Below are 23296 nucleotides of genomic sequence, written 5' to 3' on the forward strand. Positions count from 1 at the left end.
TATATGTTTCTATTAAAGGATTATATTTTGGGCTTCTTGCCTTCTTTTATTATAGGATAGATATAGAGAGAATTTAGTATGAATGCCTGTAAAAAGATCTCTCCACTCATGTCAAATCAAAGGGTTTCTCTGCTGCTGGGAAAATGGAAGCTGATGCTTTTGACATGATTGACCATCAAATCCTGTTACAGAGACTAGAACAATTACTTGGAGTTACAGAGACGGCTTGAAGTTGGTTTAAGTCCTATTTATCAGACAGATCTCAGTTTGTGCATGTTCATGATGACTCCTCTATGCACACCGAAGTCAGCCATGGAGTGTCTCAAGCTTGGACCGATTCTTTTTACATTATATATGCTTCCTTTAGGTAGTAATATGAGGAAACGCTCCATAAATTTTCATTGCTATGCAGACAATACTCAGCTATACATATCAATGAAGCCAGAAGACACCAATCAATTACGTAAACTGGAAGCCTGCCTCAAGGACATCAGGACCTGGATGACCAGAAACCTTTTGCTGCTCAACTCAGACAAGACTGAAGTTATTGTGATTGGATCCAAGAGCCTCATCCTATCCTTCTTTCTGCATCTTGTCCCATCTCCCCCATCCCATTTTCAAGCCCAGCACAGTTTAGCAGATGGCTGTTCCGTCATGAGTCCGGTCTGCTGAAGATTTCTGCCTGTTAGAGGGAAGTTTTTTCTTGCCACGCTATGACGGATTAAGCTGGGCTCTTGTAATATAGCCATCAGTAAGGTCCTTTACCTGCTTTATGTAAACATAACAATGAGCATGGTCTTGTTACCTGCTCTTTTGCAATGTTAACAGACAAACAGTAAGGTCCTTTACCTGCTTTTTGTGAAGTGTCTTGCGATAACACCTGTTATGAATTGACGCTATATAAATAAAGATTAATTGATTGATTGATTTATTAGTATTTCCAGCTTGAAAAAACAAAAACATCATTTACCTTTACATGTTGATCAAAGTCTTTAATGATTGCATCTCAGGGTACAGCACTGGTATGTACTATACCAGCTTATTATTTTTCCAAGGTACATCCATTGACTTGAGTAGTTTTTAGTTTCCTCCCCACCTCTGAATCTGGCAAAGCGGCTGTGAATGCTTTAGCACTACAAATCTGTAGAGAGTGGGAAACTAATGGTAAAATAGTAACTTAACACTAAAAATGACCCTTGGGTTTCAGCCAGGCTGTTAGTCAGCACTTTTAAAACACTTTTCACAACAAGGAGTATGTGTGTTTCATCAGATAAAAGCAACTGAACTTATGTCAGTCTTTGACTGCGTGTTTGTCTCCTTGGCTGAATTTCTGATACAAACATTCCACTGTTTCATTTTGAGTTATTAGTTTCTGAGCGAGTAGAAGGATAGCATGTGGCTTTCCACTCATGATAGCCATCAACTCCACAAAATGTCAATATGGAATGTACAAGCACTTTGATACTGTTGATATACTGAGCACATTTACATTTTGCTACAGTGCTTGGCTGAAATAAACACATTGCAATTATCAGAATTATTGTCACCAGTGAGAAAATCCTTTTGTATTGAATTTTTTTTAAACAACATTCACTGGAACATCCAACTCCTTGGTCATTAAATGCTTCTCAGATGATAATAAATACTCCATCTCTCTGACAATCAGGCATGTGCTCTGTAAAATGTTTTGGCAAAATGGAGGATTAGAGAAACCGTTAAACAGTTGTGGTGGTGGGGGGTTTAGTCCTGTAGCCAAGTTAGAATATTTGAGTGAAAATAAACAAAAAAAGTAATTCTTGTCTTAAATATTACTTTTAACTTATCACAGGAACATTACGCTTAACTTATTAATCATTTTCTATTCTTGTATTTATCATACCTTAATGCTTGCTATTTATTTTACCTACTGCACAGAACTGTATTTGACTTAACCATGCACATTTCTGTTCTGTTTCAGCCTCTGGCTCAGTGTGGTTGGTGCATCTTTGATTTTTACTTGAGCTGTGGAATTATGATATATCTGATGATGTCTTTTGTCTTTCTGTTGTGTTTTTATGCCTGCTGTAAATGTATTTTATTCACAATAAGGAAGTTGGAATTTAAGTTTAGATTTAAGTTTAAATCCTCCATTTCAGAGTACTTTAAAGATCATCAGATATGCAGTCAGTGTTTTTCCCCCTCTGTGGTCAGTGGAAGGGTGTAGAGGGAGTCTCAAACCAATAAACCTCAGACTTAGTATTGGAAAGAGCCATTGGGCTGTGGAGGCCAAATGGCACCATTTGTAGGAGCAATTGTTGAGAAATGGGGGCAGCAGGGTCTCTTTTCAGAGCTGGAGGGAAAACGCCCATGGGAGCTGAATGCTTGACTGTGATTTTAAAGTCTAGGCATCATGACAGGAACACAGAGATCGATGATTTGCTCCGAGGTCACATTGAATGATACTTCTGATGCCTGGATAAGATACTCCTGTGAGCTTTGAAGAAAACAAAAATGCTGCTCTCATAAACACAGTTATACAGTTGCTATGTTTTATCCCTGCAATATGTCCATAGAAAAACACAAGCAAATTTGGAAACTGGTTCCTCTGAGTAATTCCTTTCTTATAACAGCTTGGCAGTCAGTTGGTCAGTCAGTTATTTTTGCTATTTAGCATCTAAAGATGAGCTGTACAGAATTTCAATGACTTTTGTTATTGCTTGAGTTGTTTAAGAGAAGTAAATGAGTGAAAAAGACTTGGGAAACCACAGCACAAAAAGTCTTGAGTAAAAACATTTTGATGAATGATAAACAGAGAGCAATAAAATATCATTCAAACACACAGTAAAGGACTTTTTTCTCCAATACAATGAATTGCCTTGATATATTATTCCAAACATTCCTCTTCCATATCCTTTTCCAGGTTCCCGGTTGACAGTGACATAGCTTTAACACATTCTGTTTATTTCATCCTTATCTGATACTCCCCTGTGTGTGTGTGTGTGTGTGTGTGTGTGTGTGTGTGTGTGTGTGCGTGCTTATATGAATACATGCATAGTGTGGGCGTGGCTTCCTGTTTGTGGTTTACTGGCTGTCTCTTGCTGACAACAATCTCACCTGCTCCTGTCTGCACACCTGCCTTCCATCCCTCATTAAGTCTCAATATATCTACTCTTTTTTTCATCTTGTTTGTCCAAGTTAGTAGTGGGTGCAACTATTGTGGTAGTCTACGTTCTAGGCCTGTAGTCCACTTGGTTAAAAAAAAATCCTGTTCACACACGCTAAATTCTCAAAAACAATGTCTTTGACATGCTAAAATGTTCTTGCCATTCCTCTGCAACGATACCATTTCATTTGACAAAGTAGTTAATTCAGACGCCTCTGCCATAGTGGGAGCACTAGTTACATCTGCTTTTAAAATAATCTCATGGCAGCAAAGCTGACAGTGTCGCACAATGACGTAAATGGAGGCGAAACTGGCACTACGTGTGACCTGAAATGCAGTTTAAGGCCATAACACGCAGAAAAACCTCAGTTTTCAAAAATACCCACCGACTTGGGGACTAGACTTTACTCTAAAGAACTTGTAGTGTTCTGGCTTCTTGAACTTTGATTTCCTTCCTTTGTTTCCCTTTCCTTTTTTAACTGTAAGCATGCTATGAAACCCATTTAGTTGTCAGCAAAGATCATATTGTCTAAACAAAACTAAAAATGTGTTTAATTAATTTGGTTGCTCAATTTCTGCAGTAGTCTAATGTTTTAGTATGTTTCAACCTAAATTACTTTCTATTCAACAGGCAATGTCTAAATAGCTTTCATTAACAGGTTAATAACAAGAAGCACAATACTACCATAATCCTTGTTTCCAAAAATGAAAGTCAATGCCAAGTACCTGTAAAATCCAAGCAGACATTACCACCTGTCCACAGAATGCACATTTTGTTCCCCTCCTGTTTTCCCTGTTGGAGTGTTAATCAAGAAAATGGAATGTTTTTTTAATGCTCATGCAGATGTTTTATGCTAATGCACATCTGGATTTTTTATTATGGTGAATAAGACTCACAATATAACTACTTCTCATGTTTACTCTACGTGCATCTTCTGTACACTGAGGTTTGTTTATTCAGACATCTGAAATAGAAAATCTCTTTTACGGGACACTGATAAACAACAAATCCACTATGTACTGGATCTGATAACTGATACCTCGGGGTTATTTTCAGCTCTGAGTTATGCACTAATCAGCAAAAAACTGAAACTAAATCTGTTCACATCGATCCAAGCTCTGAAAATCGAGAGAACTAAACGTGCCCTATGCATGTTGAGCAGTTTCATTACTGTGATTATAAACTATTTAGTGAGAGATAGATTCGAGAAGAGGCAGCCTTTGTCAGTTGAGCACTTTGTGCTGCCTCAAGATGATACTATTTGAAATCATTTGTTGTAGGTGACACACTTAACATGAGTAAGACGTTCAAAACGTTTCATAAACGCGACAGAAATGCAGCAAAGGTATGAGACGTGAACTTGACTCAGAAGGCGCACCGCAGCAGCAGAGACGCCCACGCAGACTAAAGGAGAGACAGACACGCTATAAAACCTTGACACGGGATTTGGGTTTCCTTTACAACCTGTAAACCACCATGAAACAGCCAGATGGATGCATCCCTGGAAACTGCTCTATTAAGGACATCGATGCCTTGGACTTAATCAAACGAAAACGAGATTTTTGATCTTTTTTTTTTTTTTTTTCAATCTGTCATGGACGGAATTGTTTCCTGAACCTTGTCAGTGGAAAATCTCTGGATAACTGTTTGACAAGGAAAACTATCTTCTGGGTTTTTCTCTGGACCGAAAGTGATATCTGAACTATGTAAGGCCTACAGGTGAGTACCTTCTTAATTTTTTATGACGTCGCCAACCCCCCTTTATAAAACATGATAGCTGAATGGGTTGCATCATGTAAAAAATATCAAACAGTCATTTGATATATAAAAACACGTTGTTGTTTTTTTTAAATTAAAGCTGTTAAGTTTTAAAAGTCTGCATACAGTCTGTAAATTCATCCAATTACACTCCTATCACAATTAAACAGCTCAGTGGTTCATTTTAAAAGTAACCTATAACAGTGAGGTTGTGAAAATCAAGATCATTAGTTGTATTTTTTTCATTTTGCTTAACATGTCAGCAGTTCATTTATGATGATGCACAGAAGGGTCAGTTTAGAATTGGAAAGCAGGTTATAAATAAAACATGTCTATAAATATGAAAACAACTTAACAATATAAAAACATTTAATTCCCTTGTAGATTAATAGTTTTGAGTTTTCTCGACATCTTGAAACAGCAGCATTTTATTAATATGCTTTTATAATAGCATATCATTTATCTATTTCATTCACATTGTATTATTCACTGGCTATGTTGGCCCTGTTTGTAACAAAATGGGCTTTCTTTATGTAGCCTATTTCTTCAAGTTTAGCCTTTTCGTTGTTGAATTTATTGGATTTTTGCATTTATCTAAGATGCATGAGATTTTATTTATTCTTTTGATGAAACATTAACTTAATTAATCCAAAAAAATAAAAAATATATAAATATATATATGTAAGCTCTAATACAAATAAATCTCTATACACTCTTTTTTCTCTTGCAGCCTGCTATAACTATGGACCTTATGACCTTCAGGGTTCAGTAATGTTCGCTTTGAGCCACTTCAACTGCTCACGCTCCCCGCTCCTCCCTTATATCTCGAATGACAGTGGAGGGAAGGTGGAGGCCAGGGTGGCTGTTGAAGAGCTGTTACACCATGGAAACCTCACCCTGTTGAAGCCCACCACCAGTGGTGTTATTGTTGTCGTATTGTCCATGACCCTGGGTATCATCTCCAACATTGTGGCTCTCATCATCCTCGTAAATGCGTACTCCCTACAGCGCAGGCGCACCAAAGCCACATTCCTACTTTTTGCGACATCACTGGTGGTCACAGATTTTATCGGCCACCTGATCCCTGGTGCCCTGGTTCTCAGACTTTACCTCTCTGGCGGTGTACACCCTGAGGACTTCAACTCTTCTGACAGGATGTGTCAGTTTCTGGGTGGCAGCATGGTGTTCTTTGGCCTGTGTCCGCTCTTCATGGGCTGTGCCATGGCTGCTGAGCGCTGCCTTGGGGTCACTAAGCCCCTGCTGCACTCATCCCTGGTCACTAAAGCCCGCACAAAGATCTCTCTTTCTGTCATCTGGCTGGCAGCTCTGGGTGTGGCACTACTCCCCTGCTTACAGCTGGGCTCTTACACGTATCAGGAGCCAGGGACCTGGTGTTTCATTAAAGTGCTCAGTGACACTGCAGAGGTAGATGTGGCCTTTGTGGGTCTGTTCTCTGGACTAGGTTTGACCTCGCTAACTGTGTCATTAGTGTGTAACACCATCAGTGGACTGACGCTGGTGCTCTCTCGGCTCAGGAGGCAACCTGGCTCTCACCACTCAGCAAAGTCCCACGACATAGAAATGGTGGTGCAGCTGGTTGGCATCATGGTCACTTCATGTATCTGCTGGAGCCCTCTGCTGGTGAGTATGAGAAAGTACAATGAGAGGGAAGCAAACTGTAAATGCATATAAAATAGCTAACCCTTACACATCACCCCTGCAGACTGAATACTTGTTTAGGTAACCATGATGTGTCAAGTAGTAGCAGGGTCATCATGTGAATGATTTTTTTTTTCATAAAGTTTCAAAATATTTTTAAAATCTCACAAGCTCAGTCTAATCTAGATATAGGTGTTGTGGCTTATTTTCTGTGGTTAGAACCCTCCACCGGACTCCAGCTTCCCCCAAGTCTTGTCAGTTTTGTTGCAGCTGCTAGGTTACTACTACCTACACCTGTCAAAATGTGTTAGACTAAATGAAGTGAATGATTGATGGTGGGAAGTCAGGTGTTGAGAAGGTAAAAACAACTCTCCAGCTGCCACTCAAGCCTCTTTTTCAAAAAGACGTGTGTTGACTCAAAACAGTCACCAATTCAGCTTAATCGATGGTACCCTTTACTAGGTCATGGCCTCTGAGGTTAGAGCACTGAAAATTAATTTTTACTATTGAAAATATGTTTCAAACATAGTGAAGCTGTTTCATGTTAGATTAAGAGACATTATAAATTGTATAAAGCCCAAACCATGATTTGATATTTTTAAGTTTTCAACTCAGCCGTCAATCTCAACCTGTACTGAACTCCAGCAAAAAAGAGAGCAGATTCTTAGGACCTTCCTAACAAATTTTTTTGGGGTTATGCTTTTGGTAGATTAGTCAAAAGGAGACAAAATAACCAATACCTTAACATTTGCTATTGATGATCAAAACCGTACTTTTAATAATCAGAAGTTCATGATCAACAGTATTTATTATTTATTATTATTATTTATAATAGCTGCAATTAATTTTGACCAAATTCAATCTGATGTGTTTTCAAAAATTGAAAATGTAATTTATTCAGCTAATTGTGTCCCAAGAATGCCGTAAAAGAAGCCAATCAAGAACATCCATTTGTTGTGTCCCCTGCCTGCAGATCTTCGGCCTGATATGTGTGATCAGCTCCTACACAGGCTCAATAGGCGAGGACCTTACAGGCTATAAGACTCTGATGGTGATGGGCGTGCGGCTTGCCACATGGAACCAGATTCTCGACCCCTGGGTCTACATTCTGCTGCGTCGAACTGTCCTCCGCAAGATCTACCTCATTACTAAGTGTGGGTCCGGCATTAGAGCTAATATGATAGGCCGATGGGAGCCATCTTTTCCCAGCTCAGAGAAGAATGAAGTCAACCAAGTCTAAGCAGACGGAGAAAAGATGAAGACGTGCACTTTGCCATCAGATCATTCAGAAAAAAGACCTCAACAAATAAGTTTTTGATGGTGAGATTCACATGGAGACAAGTGGAAGGAACTAACTTTGCGGCAGTTATGGTGAATAAATGAACATGTTTTAGACATTTCTTGGTCAACTTAAGACTGGTCTAAAAATTGGAAGCTTGCAAATGCTATGTTTTTGCACAAAATGTCATCATTGTTTTACTGGTGAAGGGAACATTCCTCATTAGTATTATGTTGTCCTTTGGAAACTTTCTGCCTCAATTTATAAATGCAGTACTAACAAGGCTTTGTCCAGACAGATACATTTCTGGGCGTGATATTTAAATAACAAATGGACTTGAGCTTGTATAGCGCTTTTCTAGTGTATTCAAAGCACTTTTACATTGCATGTTACACCTTATAACATTCACACCCATTCACACACTGATGGCAGAGGCTGCTATGTAAAATGTCCATCAGTTAACTGACTAATCCCATTTATACACACTCTTACTCCAGCAATGAAGGAGTGGGAGTAAATTGGGGTTAAGTGTCTTGCCCAAGGATACACTGAACATGTAGCTGCAGGAGCTGGGAACAAAACCCAGCCGACTCACAATGTGTTTCATCCGCCCTGAGTAGTATTTGGTTGTATTTCTCAACCTCATTTTAAGCAGTTTAGAAAATGAGAAAGAATATTACTCACATTGAGCAAGTATAGAAGAATGAAGCTTCATAAGTATAACCCGCGAAGGAAGTGAAGTTTGCATTTAAAACTCTGCTGAATGTATTCCATAAAGAGAAGTAAAACAGTGGTTTTTGTTTTCTTTTGCTTGTGTTTACAGTGCTAAGGATAAAATATTATATTTAAAGTCAATACTTGAATTTTATTATAAATGTAAACAAGATCTGTAAAGAAATCTGAATTGAATGTCAATAAAACATTGAGATGTGTCCTTAGTCTGGATGTTTGCATTTGTAATTTTTGTCTTCTCCATAACCTTAAACACAAGCAGACATATCTGGTAAAATGCTGAACTCTGTTCAGATGTGCAGTTTGCAAACAGATATTTATGTTACATGTTGTAAGTAATTTTTAGTTATTTTTTCCATTGATCAGCTTTGGAATTAAATTACAGCTTGCATTAATGTAGATCGGTGTGATTTCCTGAGAATTTGCAGCAAAATGTTAATTTTGGGTTGTGTAAATTAAGATCCATCATCATCTTCTGCTTATCTGGGCCTACAGTGGCAGCATGATAAGAACTTGTTTCAAATGTCCCTTTACCTAACATTTTTAAAGGAATTCCACGAGGCCAGGGTATACCATCCATCTGTATCGCTTGCTTGTGGAGGACAAGTGGCTCTCTGAACTCCCATCAGATGTCCCCATCCATATGATGACAATTTGTCAAATATCTGGATTATCTGCAAAGGTAATAAAAAACAACCTCATTTCAAAATATTATTTAATCAATCAAGAAATCAATCTTTTTTAGTATAACGTCAATATACTACAAATGTTATCTCAAGACATTGTAAAAAAAAAAAAGAGCAGGTAAAAGACCTCTAGTATCATGGATTGTTGACTACCTGACTGGCAGATCACAGTATGTGGCCTACACCTTAAACACTGTGTGTTAGACAGATTGGTCAGCAACACTGGGATCCCACAGGGGATGTCCTGTTTCTCTTCACCCTCTACACCGAAGACTTCAACTGCAACACAGAGTCCTGCCACCTTCAGAAGTTTTCTGATGACTCTGCTGTGGTTAGATGTCTCAGCAAGGGTGAGGAGGCCAAGTACAGGGCTGAAAATGTTGGGCAAAGAGACATTTAGTCAAATTGTTTAGCATGCTGCCACTATAGGCCCAGATAGGCAGATGAGGATGGAAGGAAGAATGGATCCCTTTACAACATGCAATATACATACTGATAACCACTGTATAGTAACTGTAAATATTCTTTATATTTCAGTCTTTAAGTTATTTGCACTTGTACATAGCTTATTATTCCAGTCCTACATGGTACTTATTGCTTATTTAGTCTCTCTATTCCACTTTATCTTATTTTACAAAATAAATGATCTCTCTACTGTGTTTTGAGCAACGGCAACAACCGAATATCCTCCTGGGATTAATAAAGTATTCTAACTCTGATTATGACCTGTGTTTTACCAGTTATATTACCTCCAAAGACCCAACATGTATCTATCATGAGCACTAAACAACATTTAGCAATATTACAGTGCAAAGGAAAACTTTGCTTAAAGAGGTAGAAATCTTGAGCAAAACCAGACTCAGATGTTGAACAGCCATCTGCTGAAACTGAGTTAGGCTTGAAAAGTGGGATAGAAGGAAATGCAAAAAACTCCCAAAGGACAGAGACAAACATAGCAAAAACAATGAACAAGATAGATTTCGAGCTACAATGTAAAAAAAAAAAAAAAAAAGAAGGTAAACGTATGATAAGTGTTACAACTGATAATAGACCGATCACTCTCATATTAACATTAGTTACTGTAATGATTGAAAACAAGGAGGACTGAGTATGTGGACCACATGTTTTTTCAATAAGGCTTAATGTTGTTGTTAATCCTTTGCTCCTCAGGCAAAGTGTTGGCATGCTAATCTGGCTCTGATGTAAACAAACCAAAGAATAATTCCAGTCCACTGTAGAAACACTTGTTTTCCCTACCAGCCTCCGTTTTAACTGTTTTATCTCCTGTAATGTCCATGTTTAATCACATTCACCTGGTCTGCAACTACAGCTTTATTTTCCTTTTAATTTCACAGTCTTGCCCAAGAATCAACTCATTGGATGCAGCTTGTTTTACATAGAGTGGCAAAAATTCTAACGCTTGGCATATTCAAGAGACTTCAGTTGTTTTTGTTGAATTGGACATTAAAACACTTATAAAAGAACAACGTCATCATTATGCTATATCTATAAATTGAAAGAGATGCAGACACATGCATGTAAGCATGTTATAGGCTATACATTTTGGAATAAAAAATGTACATGTTGAACCCCTTCGATTCAGGTAAATCGCCAATTTAGCTTCTCCAAAAAAAAAAGTTTAAAAATTGGCACTTACATTTTGCAACCCACTCCACAGATAAAAGACGAAGAAGAAAAGGAAGAAGATTGTGTTCCACTCTAGTCCGGAAGGTGGCGATAATTCATCTTACGGCCATTTGAGAACTGCCGTTAAACTAAAACAGAAGAAGTGGGCCATCGCTGAAAAGACACGAAACCACTACGAAATTACTGCGAAACGGCCAACTCTTACGCACTTTGTCAAAGGTGAGCCTGAAATGCACAAAACAACTTAAGATCTACATCGTTTACAAAAACAAGCCTACAAAATAATGGCATTGAAATCATTGATAATATTTGTTAGCTAACATGAGTGCTACGTGCTAAACATAAAGGTTAGCTGAGCAGGTAATCAGCTACCTCTTGCTTTAGTCTAAGTGTTATCTAGTTACCAGTGGCAACAGTGAATACATTTTCAATGTAGGCGAGTATTGGACAGTTGTATTAGATAATGTTTTGAAAGTTTTTCTTCGGTATTAGCTGTCAGTCGTCTCATCTGCTGTGAAAGCTCCCTGCGTGACAAACGTCAGCTTATAGTTACAATATGTTTGCGTACAGGGAGGTTATCGTATCATCACGACATGTGATTTGAGTTGTCCTATACTGCCAGAAATATACCAGATCTACGCTGACCAGTGATTTTGTTGTTGTTGTTGCTGCTGCTGCTTCTTTTACAGCTTCAATCCGGGAGTGGTGACAGGATGGCGGCCGCTGCTGCTGCATCGATGTGGGATGAGCACCAGGCGTATGAGGAGCTGCTGTACTGGGACAGTCTGATTCAACAGGGACACCGACTACTACCACACGACTTTGACAGGTACACGCTCAGGGGGAAGTTAACGTGTAACCCAGAAGTTCTGAATAAAACTTACAATGAAATGTCATCGATATAATGTCTATAGAAAGTATAACATGAATATTTATTCTATGTAGGTCTAATGGACCTGCTTAAGTAACATGCAATACAACGATGCAGAGTTGTGCACTGACAGCTCCTGTGTCTGATCAGACTTAAAGCTATTTTTGTACTTACTGCCATTGTTTCCTCCTTCCTATATCCTTGTTTGTGTTGGACTTACTCTCTGATAAATGTCTCTATTTGGATGGATCTATGAACAGTAGAATTAAATGGTAAATGGACTTGAGCTTGTATTGCGCTTTTCTCGTCTTCCGACTACTCAAAGCGCTTCTTACACCGCAGACCACACCTACCCATTCACACTGATGGGCTGGATATGTGGCTATTCATACGCCCCAGACATTCATACGCCCCAGACGCAGAAGGGGGAGCAATTTGTTGTCTTGCCGTGTCTTTAGTGTGTTAAGTGTCTTGCCCAAGGACACATCGGACATGTTGCTCGCAGGAGCTGGGGATCGACGACGACTCTACCAACTGAGCCGCAGCCGCCCGTAAAAACACAGCAGTTAAAAACAACAACAATCTAACAATTCAGTGGCAATGGGTTCAGAAGTTGCAGTTGAGCAAATGATACATTTAACAGGTGTTAATAACAAACATTGAACCAGCCTGTAATATTGTACAATATTTTAAACCAAAGTGGGAACATCAAGCCCTATATGATCTTGCAAAAGTGTCAGTGATGATAACTGTTATGTTAATTAGGTCTCCCTTTCAAAATGTTCTCCTGTTTGACCTGTTTTTGACTGGTCCACGCTTTTCTCTGAAGCTGTGCTTTATCTTATTTACTCCTTCCAGATATGAAGACCTGCGTTACTGGTATGACTGCCTGTGCTACGAGGAAGAGCTGAGACAATACCACGACTACATTGCTGCCATTGAGGAAATTGAAGATACCCAGCATTATCAGGTTATTGTTTTTCTGGCTAAATTGTCTCAAGGCTTTTAAATGCACAGTCTCTCTTTTCAGACATTCAAGTCTTTTATTTATATCTTGAGTCACCCACGCGATGACTATACGTCTTGTGTTTTCATCACCATTTCTTGTTCACTTTAAAAAGACGAGTTGATTTAAGTATGCTTGCACGAAATCTGTATCATGTCTCTTTTTCCAAAGTTTCTTATAACCCCGAGTTTCCTAAACAGGTTCTTTAAAATAATACTTCCCAATTCTATTTTTACCAGCTGTGTTGTATAAGATTGCCGGTTATTCAGTTGACATGGACATGACTGTCGACCTAAAACTAGTAACAGAGAACTTCCATAAATCAACACAAGTTATCATCAAGCATTTATAAATGACTAATTTACACATGTGATTACAATATAGGATGGAGATATACATATTATATGCTGCATTATTGCTTTTCTCTGACATGAACCCTACTTTGCTGCTTTCACATTGAAGGAAGCTGCAGCACCAAAGGTTCATATGGGGCCGTATGATCGCCATGTGATGGCCAAACACTCTGAAGTGTATCCCTCACCTGAGGAGCTGGAAGCAGTGCAGACTATCATCTCCCATGTAGAAAGTGCACTCAAGACTGTGTCTGACCAGATGGATAAAGAAGTCAAGGAAAGTGCAGCGACGGGCAGGTAAGCAAGGCATCAAAAGCACCAATTCCACCAAGCGGTTCAGTTTGTGGCGTCTCCACAGACTAAAGCCGGGAAAGATCCCTAAATTACCGACCTGTATCGTCCTACTTTTTGGGACCCTTCTGTTTGGGTGCCAAGTTTATCGTTCCGACCCTAAAAGGTGGAGCTAAACACTGCAGTCTGTTGATTGGGCGAAAGAAACGTCACTTTCCGTGTGACAGCGGCAAACGCAACCCCGCCTTGTTTAAATACACCATCAAATGTTTATTATTTCTCCTCGCGGCTCACAGCCTTCTCTGAAACAAAGCTGGATTGAGTTTTGTAATAAAGAGTCACCTGCCAGCGATAAAGTAGATGAACTGCTGGATGTCTTCCATCGTTGGTTTTTCTTTGTTGAATTTATTAGCGGGGTACACTGTGTCTCGCTGCTATAATGTCATGCTATTATTTAGCTGACATGGCTATCGGCGGCCGACCAAATAAGGCATGGTTTGCTGTGGAAACGCAAACAGGATCAGGCTTACATAGGAAACCTTACCAGACTGTACTCATCCATACCGGACCGCTGTGTCAGAAACAGAGCTAAAGTGATCTGTGACTGTCCTAGTATTGACAGGTGCATATCTAAATATTGTGGATCTTTGTCTCTTGTCATAGCGCATCTGGTGATTCACAAGAGTGTGTCCTGCGTGGAGTCATGAGGGTCGGTCTTGTGGCTAAAGGACTGCTGCTGAAGGGAGACACTGACTTGGAGCTGGTGCTGCTCTGTTCCAACAAGCCTACAGTCACTCTTCTAGAACAAGTGGCTGAAAAGTTATCAGAACAGTTAGAGGTAGGCCTGAGTTTTTACAGCTGAATAACTGTGTCTCCATAAAACAATTCACAGAGTTGACAGTTAAGTTTTTCATTTTTTTCACAACTTTAAAGTCCCCCTTTGTTGTTTTCTCTCTTAAATAGACAATTTCAGCAGAGACGTATACAATAAGCCAGTGTCCAGGAGATGCAACCATTGTTTTGTCAAGCAACAAAGAGTCAGTCCTGACCCTCACTATCCACCTGACATCACCTCTTGTCAGGAAGGAGCAAGACAGTATCATGGAAGAAAAAGAAGGTAGGTATTTTGGACCAGCCTCCAGTTAGCCATGAGCTACCACAGGCCTGATCTGTGTTTTCTCAGAACACAGTCACTGTACTGCTTCACTGATCCGTAACTCTGCAAGTAAAACGTCCCAATCGCTGTCCATCTTCATCTCATTCTACCTCAGTGAGGCTTGTACAGTGACTGTCTCAGACAGATGCCAGAGAAAATCCAATGAACATTGGCTTTTCACTTGCACATGTGTCCTGTCGTCGTCTTGTGACAAAGGTGGCGTTTAGATCATTTCGCCTGTGACGCTGATACATTCTGCACATATTGTTGATAACAGTGCCAGTCATTAAAACAACTCTGTTTATTCTTGTTTAATTGTTTTCATGTTTTAAGTGAAGGCTTTTCAAGAATAACAAGTTAAAGCGCGCATTGCATGTACTTGATGCTGAACATGTCAATTTGGCACCAGCTGCAGCAAAACTGATCAGTAAAGAAGGCTTTTCTGGGGCCTGACTTAGTGAACTAAGATCCCAACAGAAAGGAATAAAAGAAGGAACGTTGTAATCTGTTTCATTCATTTTTGTTATGAATTAGATAAACCAGTAGGTCTGACGAGTCAATAATTGAGCTTTTGTGTTAAGTTGTATTTTTATGAGTCTAAAGTTTGAAAGATTTGAAGTCCCGGGGAAGTTAAAAGGAGCCCCACATACTGATGCATACCGGCCACAGGGCAGTTTCAGTTTGTTACTACACTGTACACTGGGCTGGCCTGCAGAGTCATATTGATAGAATTATTATTATATTTATTTAGTCTTAGTTGTTTAATTATTTTAACCAAATACGTTTTCCTCTTGAGTTGTGTTCCACAGAAGAGCTCTTGTTTTAAACAGTTCAAGTTATCGCTGTGATCAAGCTTCTGGTCCCAAACTATCCACTTAATGTGAGCATTAACATTTGGCTCCAAAATGTGATCGTTTAAAACCTGGGTTTATTTTAAAATTGTAGGTTATATATATTAAGATGAAAATGAAAATCCCATATTAAGACAAAAAGTGTCATTGCATTGTTTTTTTTAATCTAGTAAACAAAATCTTCCATAGTGTTTTGATTATTATTGAATCAACTTGCAATAACTAAAGTTTTAAGATTATCGTACTTCCATTCAAACAACTGATTTGAGATAGATATGTAAACAGTTATGATATGCCACGAAAATGTTTTATTGATCTAAATTAAATGTCCCTATAATTATCTTTCCAGTTGCCAAATTTTCCTAAATTTCCTTGGAGGGAGTCATCCCAAAAGGATCAATAAAGTTCAGTCTAAGTCTAATTTAAATCTTATAAAACTTGTGTTTTTTTTATCTTCTTCCTCTGTTTCGAACTTCCTTTGCATGATCTGCTTTCAAGCTTTTTGACGTCTCCCGTCACTCATGAGACCATTTATTCTGCTGCGATATTGACATCGGACAGCAGGAGTTTTCCACGCGGTGTAGAAAACAAATGAAAACTTGCACACAGCTGGTATGACCTAATCTGTGCTTAAAGCTCGCCAGGCCACTTGTGTACCATGGACTACATCAGTTTTGCTGCAGTGTGGGGCACACGTGTAAAACACTCTTAATGCTTGTGATTTACAACTGATTGCCTCTGAGTTTGTCAAGTTTTGTAGGAACGGTGGACCTTTGACCAACTGGACACACTGTCTCAGGAGGGGGGGCAAGCAGTGAACCAAAGCCAAGCAGCAGAGGGATGGGGGCATTAAGTGTAGATTACCCAATACAAGCATGATCAACAAGCCGTGCATTGTTGTAAATAATACTGTGACTGACTTCACCACTGCTTCGAAACATCACGTAAGAGCGTTCTGCCTGTCGAGGTACTGTGACAGGTGAATGTTATTCTTGTCAGGACTGAGTACTTGCACAGTGGGTACTTAGGACCCGCTGCCCTTGCTGCTGCTGGTTTTTGGGAAAAGCTGCTTCTCCCTGAGCTGCAAGACAGAGCCCTACCCCCTTGGTCAAACCGTACCTTTTCTTCTTACTCCACCTCGTCAATAGAAACGCGAACAGTCAACGATCCGCCGGACGTTCTGGACAGGCAGAAATGCCTAACTGCCTTGGCGGCTCTCCGCCACGCCAAGTGGTTCCAGGTTTGCATTCACGTCCTTTTAAGTGCATAAGGTTGAACTTTTCGACTTGACTTTTCTTATTTTCTTTCCTGACGTACACTTTCTAACTGTGCTCTTAGGTTTTACTGTTGTAGATCCTAAATGTTAACAGATTTTAAATGTAAACTGAAGAGCGGTCTGCTGAGCCATACCTATGACAGACTTGAATAAGTCATTGGTACTGACACCAGCATATCGTTTTATTTGTCTTTTCTAAGAGTGAATGTTCCAAATATCAATACTACTAACACTAGTACTGTTGTGAAGGGGTTTTTTTTTTTTGTTTGTTGAATACTCGTCTGAAGGACTGTTGAAATATTCTACGTGTTCTAGACCTCAATCTGAACTGGCTTCTGTCTGTGTCTCCAGGCTAAAGTCAACAACCTGACTTCTGCTGTTGTTGTGATCCGGATCATGAGAGACTTGTGTAACCGTGTTCCCACCTGGACTCCACTCTCAGGATGGGTGAGGAAACTGTTTGTTGAAATTTGTAGAACAGCACCTAGAACAAAAAAGCTAAATCTTTAGCTGTTTAAAAGATTTTTCATCTGTTCTCTTATCTTCACAAAGCCTCTTGAACTGCTGGTCGAGAAAGCGATTGGTACATCTGAGAGACCAATGGGAGCAGGAGAGTCTTTGCGTAGGGTTTTGGAGTGTATTGCGTCTGGAATCCTCTTAGAAGGTGAATCACTAATTAAGACTGATTAACCAACATTGGTGCCTCTACACTTGCATAGTCATTGATCTAACAATTCTACTGTATCCATGCAAAGACGGCCCCGGAATTAAAGATCCGTGTGAGAAGGACACAGTCGATGCAGCTGCCTGTCTGACAGTGCAGCAGAAAGAAGACATCACACAAAGTGCCCAGGTTGGATCAGGCTGCTGATTCATGTATGCACAAGTCAATGCGATTTTTGAACCTTGAAAAAGTGTCTAATGTAAATGATTTTCTTTAGTTTGCCTTGAGACTGTGTGCATTTGGACAGATGCATAAGGTTTTGGGAATGGACTATAAGCCTGTAAAGCCACGGAGATCAGCAGGCTACGGCAGCAAAGATTTCACAGGTACCCAAAGATCTGGTTCTTTACCCATGTTAGTGCAGGCGACTGTCAGTCAATCTGTTTTGAAGCTTTTTTTGTTGTTGTCGTTGATGGCAGGTCAGATACCTCCGGCTGGACAGTTTCCAGAGAAGAGACCTTACTCAGAGGTGGAAAAAGAAGATGACGAGCCTCAACTAAACAGCAAACAAAGAAAGTCTCTCAAGTTTCAAAAGCGCTTTCAAAGAAAATCATGTAAGAAATGAATATCAGAGGCCCATGTCCAAATATGTTACAATCCAAACAAATTCACTAATAATGAATAGTAGTAAACATAAAGTATGTGATCACCGATAAACATAATATTGAGTTCATCTTAGTTCAGTATTTTTCTCAATTAAGTTGCCAGATGAACACCAACCAATCATCAGTTTATAATGCATTTCTGGAATGTTTGCAAATGTATTTTTATCTATACATTTATATCCAGTATAAATGCATTATTGCAGAAATCATGAACACAAGCTAAGTATCAGCTGCAGGAGTACCATTTTAAAGATGCTCTTAATTTTCGTCCTTCATACTGTATCTGCTGAACATGAATGGTAGATGGCTTGAATGGTAGCCAGCGTGGCAAATGAGAATGAGGTCTAATGTGAAATGTATTAAAAGGTGGACAAGTGTTCCAAATTAGCACATGTGCTAAAACACTTAAATCAATGCATCTGATTTGTCCAATGTAATTGCTATGTCCACATCAAATAAACTTTAAATAAATTAATTTTTGTACATCTATCAGGGTTTTAAAAGAGCATAGTACTCTGATTCTTTTCAATACCACATTTTAAAATGATACAAGCTCTGTAACTGATGAAAGAGCAGCTGTGGTGGAGGGACAGAGGAAGAGATAGTCTAGAAAACAAACAACCCTGACATCTCATATATCAGTCATTTGGAAGTGATAAATATTCATAGTGCAGTCAAGTACAGCTCAATTGTCTGTTGTAGACAGAGAGCAGAGGAGAAGGCTCCTGGTCTCTGCTGTAGAGTCAGTGGTCCTTTTTTTTTTTATAAAGTCCCAACCTGCAGGCGTTTGGCTGGAGGGCTTCACACCACTGTACATTGAAATATGTAAAAGTCCAAAACTTAACACTAGAACATTAAAGAACAAATACGAGAAACATGGCAGATTTTCATACACATAATTAAACTGGATTGTGTGATGACTAAGAGAGAACGTTTACTATACATTATTACTTTAAACTGAAAATGATAACTATAAACAGTATGTTGAATATTGCTACGATATGTGTTCAGTGATTCTTTTTTACATACCAGCATGGTGGTCATTTAAACAAGTTTGTCAATTTTGGGTGAAATTCAGGCATTGTGACTGGATCGATGGATTAATAATGTTCATGAGACCGATGGAATAAAGAATTTGGAATATTACAACACTGTTTAAATGCTCAGTCGGAGACTCTTCTCCGTCTCCAGCTTTCTGTCTCTGTCAGGAAATGTATGTTTCGAAAATAAACAATAAACAATTAAAAAATGGACAGAAGATAAATTAGTAGTCATGATTAATAATAATGATCTCAATATTGATCAAAATGATAAAGGTTAATTATTGCAGCGCCAGTTACCATGCTGCTTCCGCTCCACCCACATGATGCTCCAGCAGAGCCAGATGACCTTAAGTCCACCATTGTGCATTCAATATTTGATTTATCAACACAAAACTTCTGGATTTTTTGGGGTATTATTGATTTTCTAAATTTGTGATTTTTACTAACTTTATTTGGTTAATGTATTTGCCATTTTCCCTGTATGTTTCTTTTCTCCAGTCACAGATGATTTTAGTATGAACGCTGTAATGCGTCTGAACCAGTACAGGCCTGGCCTGGAGTACCGACTCACATCTCAGACCGGTCCAGTCCACGAGCCAGTTTTCACCATGGCTGTGGACTTAAATGGGAAGACCTACGAGTCAACAGGGCCTTCTAAACGAGCAGCTAAGCTTAATGTGGCCACCAAGGCGAGACTCTTTTTATATCTATATGTGGGCTTTGATAAGTGTATTGAAGAATTATAAAAGCATGTTTTATGAACACTCTTATTTGTGACATTAGAGTCATGTAGCACACATTGCTGTCTTCTGTTGTTCTGAAAATGTGTCATTCACAGGTCCTGCAGGATCTCGGTCTCCCTACAGGCTCTGAATCTAAACCAGAGCTCAGCACCAACTTTGAAGCAACCCTGGAATCAGTTAAAGACTCTTCTGCAGCCTCTACTACATCAGAAGACGTATGTACCTCAAATCTTCTCTCTGGAATAATTTATTGAAGTCTTGTTTGACGATCTCCTACACAGCAAAGCAGTCCTAAGATGTTCTTTCTTCAGTCAGAAAAGAAGACAACAATGTTCTTGAACAAAGGATTGATTGACACGAGCCTTAAACATCTAATGTTTGTGCTTGTGTTGTGAACAGAGTGGCCAGGGTCCAATATTGACCAAACATGGCAAAAACCCTGTGATGGAGCTGAATGAGAAGCGCCGCAGCCTGAAGTACGAGTTGTCTGCCGAGACGGGAGGATCTCATGAGAAGTGTTTTGTCATGGAGGTTAGTCAGTAGTGCTGAATGCACATTACAAGGAAAAGAAATAAAGCCTTATTTTATATAACGTTTATCCACTTTGCCTGTGAACTCTCCAATAAACAGCAGAATGTAAATGGTGTAAAAACGTGTTACTTTTTTTTCTACCTGTCAGGTGGAGGTTGATGGACAGAAGTTCAAAGGGAGAGGCTCGAATAAAAAGGAGGCAAAGGCCTTTGCCGCACTTGCTGCTTTGGAAAAGCTCTTCCCAGAAGACAACAGAGGGTTAAATCCCATCAGAAATCCCCCAAAGAAGAAGGTTACCTACACTGACATGGTAACTCATTTAATTTAAGAACTGTTTTTTTGTAAATACTGAAAACATTAAGAAATAAATTAGTTAAGTTTTATCCCCATAAAAATGTGATATGGCCTGTTTTTGCAGTTGTCCAGTTAATGCTGAAAACTACCGGTACTCTTTATGTGGTGGAATGGGGCAATAGTTGCAGACTCTTAATGTGCACTAACACTAGGTACTGTGTCCCCAAACACGTTTGACTGCCTAAGTCCAATTTGTGTGACTTGTTAGGGTCTTCCATACTGTGCTCACACGTTCATCTTTCTTGCACAGTTGGAAGAGGTAAGAGCTCAAGCACTGGAACATAATGTGAACATAATATGAAACTGATTTCCATTGTTAGTGTTTTCTCTCATGCTACTCAGTACAGAAGTTGACTTCATGAGTCAATCAAGCCACTTTAAATGTCAAAATAATAACTGACCGTTGTTTTGAAAAGTATCTCAGCTTGACATTTTCATGACTCCATCAAATCCTCAGTCATTGTGTTTAACCAAATCTGTCATCATAAGTGTCTACTTATTTGACATATGCAAGTCTACAAAAATATGTTATTATTTCACTTAAATAGCCTTTGATGTCATGATTAAATATTCTCAGTTTTTCTTTTAAACAGCATATTCCAGGGTTCGGCACTATTCGTGGTATTCCTTCAGACTCTGGGTCTCGTGGCTGGGGTCCCAACAGAGGAAGAGGCAGGGGCAGAGGCAAACTGTTTCCTCCAGGACCCAGCTATAACAAGAGTAAGGACTTTCACAAGGTGTTATCTTAACTTGATTAGAGAATATGAATATTAAATATTCATGTCTTTTCCTTTTTCAAAAAAAGCAAACTACAGTTATGAGAGCAGCGCTGGCACAGGCTATCGTAAGTTAACTCTTAGATTGTTTGTGGTTTTTTGTCCTTGTGTTTTTATATTGAAGTGGATGTGTAGAAATAAGCTCTTCTTGATTGGCCATTTTGTACCGACAGTAGGTCGTGTTTTTTTCTCATTTTTGTTCTCATAATTTCCCTATATATTCAAATAATATTACAGTAATGATAATCTTCTTGTCTCATCTATCTTTTAGATAAACTCTATGGTAATAATGGAGCCAGCACAGCATCCAAAGGTGGTGGCTCCACTGGATCAGGCTATGGTACCTTTTACCCTGACAACAGCATGTACTCCTCCCCGCCTGTCTCCGGCTTAGACCCAATCGCCGTAAAGGGAGAAAGCTACCAAACGATGCCTCCTCCTGCTGATCAGGAGAGCCCTTATAGCTACGGATATGGAGATGAGAAAAAGAAAATGCTGACCCAAGGTCAGAATGAAGGCCAGGGAGCAGACTACTCCATGTACAGTACAGCTTACCCCAGCTCTGTGACAGGTGGACAAGTGTATAATAACTATGGTGAGTAAAAACAAAGCCAGTTTCAATCAGACAGCTTTATTTGGTTTATTTTGTGCTTTGGCCATTTTGTCTGTTTTCTTTCATTCCACAGGATGGGGAAACCAGTCATCCTGGGGGAATCAGCAGGAGCCAAGCATGTACCAGGGCTCCGGAGGACAAAGCCAGGGATCATATTCAGGATACAGCAACATGAATTATTAATTATCACACTGACTATCCTTTCTTGCCTAATTCAGCCATCTTGTTGACTCTGATTGTCCACTCTTGCTTGTGATCCGGGAGTACCACTTCTTAAATGAAAGACTAAAAGGTTGTGTTGTCTGAATCTGGAATTTGCTGTTCTTTATTTGTTTTCTCCTCTCTTATTTAAACAGGTGAGAAGTTCAGGCTTATCTATTGATTTAAACTACCTATGTTCTTTTGTCTGCAGTATCGGTATCCATCAAACTGTCCATGTAAACATTGGTGTTAAAAAAGAAATGACACATCAGTATGTCTTGTTTCTGCAGTTTTCTTTTTTTAATCTAGTGTACTGGTTCTGTTTTGTAATTGTGTGATTTTCTTTTAAAGCTGCTTTTAGGTTTGAGTCTGAGATTAATTTCTGTCACATAAAAGATCTCATCCTTCTTGTAAAATAAAGACCATTACTTCTGTTTCAGACCAATTTTTCTAAGTCAAAGGTGGGTGAGAAATTGCTTGCTTGAAGAAGACATTATTATTAATCCCTGAGGGGAAATTCAGTTTTAACTTTTTTTTGAGACATGCTACACAAAGGGACCAGACATTATTCTATAAATGTACAAATGAAGAAATACAGTGAGGAGCACATAACGCTCTTTTCTTTAATGACACATCAGCCATATTCCATACTTTTTGTATACTGGGACTAGAACTGGTAAACCTTTGTTTCCCAATTCAATTCCCTTCAGCCTGGGAAACTGCAGCTTAGAGTGTGGAAGTGCTTAATTTTTTCGATATTTTCATTAAAGAAGCACTGATACTGATGATGACAATTTAGGTCATCAACTACTAAAAATAATTTTATGTTTCCCTTAAGATATTCATTTCAGCAGTGTGAGGTGGAATGTGAGAGGCTCATGTAGTACCTGCAGACACAATCACCATGTTTAGCACATAAAACATGCATAGTCACCACTTACAGCTTTGTGGCTAGCAGACTCGAGATAGTCCTCATGACCCATGTAAGAAAACTAAGT

General features: G+C 39.1%; 2 protein-coding genes across 4 annotated transcripts; both read left to right on the forward strand.

Moving 5' to 3' along the window:
• Positions 1–4400: 4400 nt before the first annotated feature.
• ptger1a (prostaglandin E receptor 1a (subtype EP1)) lies at positions 4401–8777 on the forward strand. Of its 2 annotated transcripts, none has more exons than XM_079372654.1 (3): positions 4401–4862; positions 5632–6542; positions 7534–8777. In XM_079372654.1, the coding sequence occupies exons 2-3, from the start codon at positions 5673–5675 to the stop codon at positions 7798–7800; spliced, it is 1137 nt and encodes a 378-aa protein (XP_079228780.1). In that variant the 5' UTR covers positions 4401–4862; positions 5632–5672; the 3' UTR covers positions 7801–8777. The 2 variants fall into 2 exon arrangements, with proteins under 2 accessions (XP_079228780.1, XP_079228781.1); XM_079372655.1 differs by having other exon boundaries at positions 4401–4849.
• A 2162-nt stretch (positions 8778–10939) lies between these two features.
• Positions 10940–22732, forward strand: LOC306842398 (interleukin enhancer-binding factor 3-like). 2 transcript variants are annotated; one of them, XM_079372622.1, is made up of 20 exons: positions 10940–11123; positions 11594–11733; positions 12634–12745; positions 13244–13431; positions 14089–14263; positions 14389–14542; positions 16581–16672; positions 17060–17155; positions 17261–17372; positions 17464–17561; positions 17650–17758; positions 17852–17986; positions 19579–19769; positions 19919–20038; positions 20223–20354; positions 20503–20664; positions 21302–21428; positions 21514–21552; positions 21756–22079; positions 22171–22732. In XM_079372622.1, exons 2-20 carry the CDS (start codon positions 11618–11620, stop codon positions 22278–22280), a joined length of 2592 nt encoding a protein of 863 aa, XP_079228748.1. In that variant the 5' UTR covers positions 10940–11123; positions 11594–11617; the 3' UTR covers positions 22281–22732. The 2 variants fall into 2 exon arrangements, with proteins under 2 accessions (XP_079228748.1, XP_079228749.1); XM_079372623.1 differs by having other exon boundaries at positions 21879–22079.
• Positions 22733–23296: the final 564 nt, after the last annotated feature.

Source organism: Symphodus melops (assembly GCF_947650265.1).
Source record: "Symphodus melops genome assembly, chromosome: 2".
Lineage (NCBI taxonomy): Eukaryota > Metazoa > Chordata > Actinopteri > Labriformes > Labridae > Symphodus > Symphodus melops.